This window comes from Alosa sapidissima, chromosome 14 (genome assembly GCF_018492685.1).
Source record: "Alosa sapidissima isolate fAloSap1 chromosome 14, fAloSap1.pri, whole genome shotgun sequence".
In the NCBI taxonomy this organism is placed as follows: domain Eukaryota; kingdom Metazoa; phylum Chordata; class Actinopteri; order Clupeiformes; family Clupeidae; genus Alosa; species Alosa sapidissima.
This window is the reverse complement of record NC_055970.1, coordinates 35,437,763-35,444,147: the sequence shown is the minus strand read 5'-3', so window position 1 is coordinate 35,444,147 and position 6,385 is coordinate 35,437,763. Positions and strand designations below refer to the sequence as shown.

The 6,385-nt window shown below is 39.5% G+C and overlaps 1 protein-coding gene across 3 annotated transcripts; it reads right to left on the bottom strand.

Annotated features, from left to right (window-relative positions):
• Positions 1-6,385, bottom strand: LOC121682219. 3 transcript variants are annotated; one of them, XM_042062272.1, is made up of 5 exons: positions 6,356-6,385; positions 2,259-2,419; positions 1,474-1,561; positions 1,198-1,280; positions 1-1,032 (listed from the first exon to the last, which is right to left on the bottom strand). In XM_042062272.1, exons 2-5 carry the CDS (start codon positions 2,395-2,397, stop codon positions 437-439), a joined length of 906 nt encoding a protein of 301 aa, XP_041918206.1. In that variant the 5' UTR covers positions 2,398-2,419; positions 6,356-6,385; the 3' UTR covers positions 1-436. The 3 variants fall into 3 exon arrangements, 2 of the variants coding, with proteins under 2 accessions (XP_041918206.1, XP_041918207.1); XM_042062273.1 differs by having other exon boundaries at positions 2,259-2,423; positions 6,360-6,382; XR_006022471.1 differs by lacking the exon at positions 6,356-6,385 and having other exon boundaries at positions 1,474-1,794.

Genomic DNA, 6,385 nt, shown 5'->3' with positions numbered 1-6,385 from the left:
GTGTTTGTGTGTGTGTGTTTGGGGGGGGGGGTATAATGCATAAAAGAATTAAAGGGACTGAGTTCCAATCTCAATCTCTACCTGCACTATCTGAGACTCTATTTCCAGGGGACCACAGACCTCTTCAGGTTTGTGAGACCTGCACAAATGGTGATAATGTCATCCAGCATATCAACCTGGCTTATAGGTATGACGCTGTTCAATATATGAAAATTCTTTAGCTGACCAATGACACGTTCTACGTGTATACGAACTCTTGATAACTGTCGGGACGTGTCAACGCACAAACCAGACAACTGTGACTTACCCTTAGTGAAGCTAGGGATTTTTAAAGTTGCCCCCACACTCGCCAATTCTTCTCTGATTAGGAACCCTCTATCTGCAAGTACAACATCCCCATGGTCAAGTTTGTTCATAAAGTTTGAATCTAATGTTATTATTTTGTCTGAGGCCCGACCACCCCACCCATCAGACAGAAAGGATATGGAGCTCTGGCTTTCAAATTGTATGTTCTCTCTATGAAAATTTCGGTACAGTCAATTATGCATCTACAGTTTTTGAATTTGGGTTTAAATGATTTAGGCAAGTTTGCTCTTACTGCTTCCTTACTGGGCCAAATTACTAGAGGTTTTAGGACGGAGGACAGCAGGGGTACCCACTCCCTTAAAATTTTGGAAACAGTGGAGAAGGGAAGGCCGAATCTGTATGCTATGTCCTTATTGGAGAGGCCAAGCCTGATTTTCATGAGCACTAACAGGAGGTGGTTCTCCCATGTTAGTCCACCCCTCAGTGAAATAGCGCTTCTTTTGAGAATGCTCAAAAGCCATAAAAACACCTGTGCTGTTTGGAGACCGGTGAAGAAACAAAGTGCAGGGTCTGAAATGGAATCAAACCCGAATTTCGAGTTCCTCAGTTTCTCTTTCAGCTGCCGGTTTTCCTCTCGTACGGTCTCCAGCTCTTTTTTCACTGAGGAGTAGTCCTCCTGCAGCTCTCTGTATTGCCTTTCCAGTGTATTCTCAGGGGCAGGCTCATCTAAAGAAGGACAGAGAGAGAGAGAGAGACAGAGACAGACATACATACAAACACACAATAACTTACAACAAGTTGAAAGGGGTTTTATTAAGGAAAGGTAAACACATTGTGTAACAAACTAACAGTGACAGTTTATGAATTAATCAAATTAGGAGTTTGGCATACCTGCAGATGATTCCAGATCAGGCATGACACTAGGTCTCTCATCAGGAGCCCTTGACTCCTCCCGTCTTCTCTGTCGTTCATACCTATGACAAACAGCAGGGGAAGGCATATCAATGTAAAAATCAACATAAAAATATTAGCAAACCACTACAGGCTTTTCGTGAGCAAACAATATATACAGACAGGACACAGAAACTAGAAGATTAAACTGCCAACCAAAAGAGGTCAAAACATTCAAAATAACTGAATGGTTAAACAAAAAAAACTGACACAGACCTTGCCACCTTTGCAGTACTGTCTGTGGTGCTATGAGGGAATATGGAGGGAACAAAGTCTGGACTATCACAGTCAAAGGATGGCTCCCCTGATAGAAAAAAAACATAAGTGATTAGCAATAATTACTTTCTTAATATTGATATTTACTCATAATGACAGAGACAGAGTAAAACCAAACCACCAAACAGAGGCAGAGACCAAGCACATCTCCCTACCCACCAAAATATGAGAGAGAGAGAGAGAGAGACCAAACCAAACTTATCTTGCAATGCAAGCCTTTCCTATGCCTGTTGTACAACCTACAACAAGTCAACTTTGATCCTTGAAAAAAGGGGAAATGATAACACGAGACTTTATTATTCAGCTAACAGCAGGATAATGGAATAAACAACACTGCTACACCGACTAAACAAGTTACCTAAAGCAGTAGCTGCTAAAGCTAGGTCTAACATTAAGTTGCTTAATGTTCCCAACACTACATTGGGTAATTTAAAAAATCACTCTGTGCATGCCCCATGAACGAAGCGAATATTAAAATACAACCTGTAGCTAGTTAAGTTGAAAGGGGATATCTCCGAAGTAATGATGACCAGCATTCTATAACAACATTAGCACTCGCAAAAGTGATATCAGTTAGCTAGCGCTAGCTGCTAGCCTGCTACTACCAGATACTGAACCAAAGAAACCTCCTTTGTTGATAATTGATGAATGAACATGAACATGAACGAGCATGCAGTGCTAACTCAAACTAGATAATTAAGATAGCTCTAAAACAAAACACTTACCACTTATGAAATGTGCACTGCAGACACTCTTGCCTCCTTTTGGAACAACCGGACCCCAATCTGCCCTTTTTATGGCTTGAAGCCATAACCTCCTCTGGTTTTTGGCAAAATCATGCTTCCCCCTAGGAATATTAAACATCTTGCACCCATCACTGGCTCTGTTAGTGTAACCCACCCAAATATTTAAGTCAGAGTCCTTTGCCTATTTATTATAATTATATATGCATATGTCCATAGGTTAATGTATTATATTACTATTACTGTTTCCTTTTTCTCCTATTTTCCTCTCTTTTCTACCTGGCACGAGAGATACAGTGTGTTCGTTATACTCACGTTCACTTGTGGTATATAAGCTACTGCGCAGCCGTTGAAGTTAGTTCAACAAGAGTCAACACAGGTACGGTGTTCATTTTAGGACATCCTCAGACTCAGGTGTCAGACTCAGAAAAACATCGGTCATCTTCAGACAAAACGGCCCCAGCGTCAGAAAAACTTCTGTCAACTTCTTCAAACCAAACTGCCTCAGAAAAAGTGGAGTCAGGTCTCAGAAAAAACGCTGTCAGAAAAAGTGGAGTCAGGTCTCAGAAAATCAGGTCTCAGAAAAAACGCTGTCAGAAAAAACAGAATCAGACGAAAAAGTCTCAAATGAAAAGTTATTGTGGGGACAGAAGAAGACGACGGATACAGAACGATGAGTTTAATATTATGCTTAATACGTTATTCTGTCACTGGCAGGGTAGGAATTTCACGGCGGCGACGACGGCCGTGGTAGCTAGCCCCTTGCGTTGGCCGTGAAGCCCCTTTGAAAATCATAGGTTTACAGGCCACGGTGGCCTTGGTGCACCCTTCTTTCAATATTCTGCTTTGTGTCCTACTAATAGCGATTTTTATTTAGCCTGCGGCCTGTCAAAATAATCTTAGCATTCACAGCGCAAATTAATTTAGTGACATCGCAAGAAAGTGCGTCCAAATTCACCCATTCTTCTCAGTTGAACTACTCGCGAAGTAGCCTATTCATCACACAGACATCACAAGTGATGTCACATGAAAGAGCTTTTTCTCAGCTTTTCAACGATGTTAGCCGATAATTGCGGTGTTGAACGGTTCGCGAGAAAAGTAAATAATATAATTCAATTTAATCATACATTCTACTGAAGGTTTTGCGTCCATGATCTCCCTACCCATTCATCTCGGTGGAATAGTTTACGAACCCTTCTTTTAACACATGACAAACCACATATCAGAATAAACAGCAGACCTTACCGAACATAAAGGTGTAAAGCAGTCCCCTGTACAGTTAGCCGTTCCAGAGTAATCCAGTTTTGAATTTGCAGTAAATTTCGACATGCATTGATGTCTCCAAATTTGGGCTTTAAGTTTTACAATGTGTTTAAATGGTTCCACATGATTTCATAACGGGCCAAATACAAAATAAATGTTACAAATATCGCCTAGATATTGGTAAATCAGAGGACGGCTGACTAAGAGTTTATGAAAGTAGCCTGATCACAAAATGCTAAGCATGCATCTAGGCTATTTGAGTTTCTTAAAGATGAGCTGTGCTTAAATTTAAATTGTTCAATACATGATTTCATAGCAGGCCAAATATAAAATAAATGTTATACATAGCCTAGATATCTGTTTTTATTAGATGATCAGATGATTTACAGTTATATGTAATATGTCATGTTTCATGTTTTTGTAATGTTTCATACAATGATGCAGGTCTACTGCAGTGAATAGGCTAAATACAACTTTGATCATTTTTATAGCCTACTACTGTATAGTTAACTTTGGCCTTGGTGCCCATGTGGCCTTTGTGCCCCCCACCAAATATGCCCAACTGAAGGCCAAGTGGCCTTGCCCCCAGAATGGTGAAATTCCAAGCCTGGTCACTGGCATGTTATATTTGGTGCTTTGTTAGATGTAGAAATTATAAGTAAAGGTAGAAAGTGATCCAATGGTATGTGTACACATTGTAGGAAATCCATGGATGGCAGCAAAATAATTTGTTTTTCGTAGGATTACGGTACATTCAATGAGCTAGGGAAAAGTGGGTTAAACATTTTTCCACCACGAAAGTCCAGAACGACACCTGGACCATTATTTCTTACTTTTGCTAACCGTTTCCCAGTTGTACACTACCCCAGTAAGAAACCTGGATCATTATCATCACATCATTATTCCCAAACCCCCATAAAGACAAATGTGCTATGTCATGATGTAATACCATATAATACCATTATGATAATACATGAAATAGCAGGTACCAACAACAAGGCACATTTCTCTAAATAAGTTAAGATAACTCATTTATCAAATGAATTCAACAACGCTGCAGTTATTGTCCCCTGGGGATTACATTTCAAGTACCTGTCTATCTTTATGTCTGTCTATTATTGTTGTGCAATGACAATGACAACTGCTAACGTTTTATAATGGTATTATATGGTATTACATCATGGCATAGCACATTTGTCTTTATTTAATACTTTTCTGAGACCTGACTCCACTTTTTCTGACAGCGTTTTTTCTGAGACCTGATTTTCTGAGACCTGACTCCACTTTTTCTGACAGCGTTTTTTCTGAGACCTGACTCCTTAGAGATGTTTTTCTGAGGCAGTTTGGTTTGAAGCAGTTTTATCTGAGGATGACAGAGGATTTTCTTACGCTGAGGCAGTTTTGTCTGAGGATGACAGAAGTTTTTCTGAAGCTGAGGCAGTTTTGTCTGAAAATGACAGATGTTTTTCTGAGTCTGACACCTGAGTCTGGTTTTTCTGACGCTGAGGCAGTTTTGTCTGAAGATGACCGATGTTTTTCTGAGTCTGACACCTGAGTCTGAGGATGTCCTAAAATGGAGTAGGCAATAGCTCTGCTGTGCTTCGTACTGCTGTTCTTAAAATATATATTATATTATTCTCCAATCTTCTCGCCAGGTAGGCATCTGAACTATTTTCCTTTACTTTCTGTGTTTCTTAAGTTGGGTAAATCACAATGGAATAGTTTATTTGAGATAACTGGGAAAACGGACGTTGGAGCTAACCGCTCAATGTTATCGCTATTATGCTAGCCTACTGTCTAGCTAACCACAACAGTGTTGTTATTTTATTTATGAGAAATGTCTGCAATACTTTTGAATGTAACTCGTACATAAGTTTAAGAGTAGTTTTATCATTTGTTTCAAGTTTTTGTTTTGTTTTGGTTGTGTAATGTTACAGTTCGCCTCTGAACATTTTGTCAATGTTTAGTGTTTTCATCATAATGAGTTCAACAAGAGTCAACACAGGGAGTAGGCAATAGCTCTGCTGTGCTTCGTACTGCTGTTCTTAAAATATATATTATATTATTCTCCAATCTTCTCGCCAGGAGTTGTGTCTGGGTAGCTAGATTGCTAAAGTGCCTAGTGCCCAACGACCGTCCTGTTTTTACACCTGTGCCTGTGGGGAATCGAACGGCTTGTGTCTGCGGCTCGAGCGTCTACCTCTCAACCGCCTGTACTGGAACGTCAGATATCACCAACAGCTTGTGTCAGCGGCTCGAGCTTCTACCTCTCAACCGCTTGTCCTGGACATCGCCAACGGTTTGAGTCTGTGGCTGCGACTCGAGCATCTGCCTCTCAACCGCTTGTCCTGGAAGGCTCCAAAATCCACTGTCACTGTTCGCCCAGAACTTTGTTGAAAGACGGATCTACTCAGTGGCAGATCGCTGTTGAAATTCCAGCTGGTCAGCTGGACGAAATAATTCCATTCTCACATACACTGATTTAATTTAATTATATTCACATGTAGTTTATATAAGCTGTATATGTTTTGTTTTATATAATTTGTTTATTTATTTTAATGGCCATATTTATATGTTCTTTTATTTATTCTTATTAATCTATTCATTATTTTCCTTATCTACCTAGATAAATTATATTTTAATATTACCTATATACATCTCTCTCTTTCTCTCTCTCTCTCTTTTCTTAATAAATTCTATATTTTCTTACACCTTGAAACCCGATATATTATCCAATTTATTTGTTTATAATTCAATTAAATTGAAAGACCCTGTAAATTCCTCCCTCTCTGAAAAAACTACACAGGAGGGTTACATTAGCACAATTAACCACACAACAACTCCTT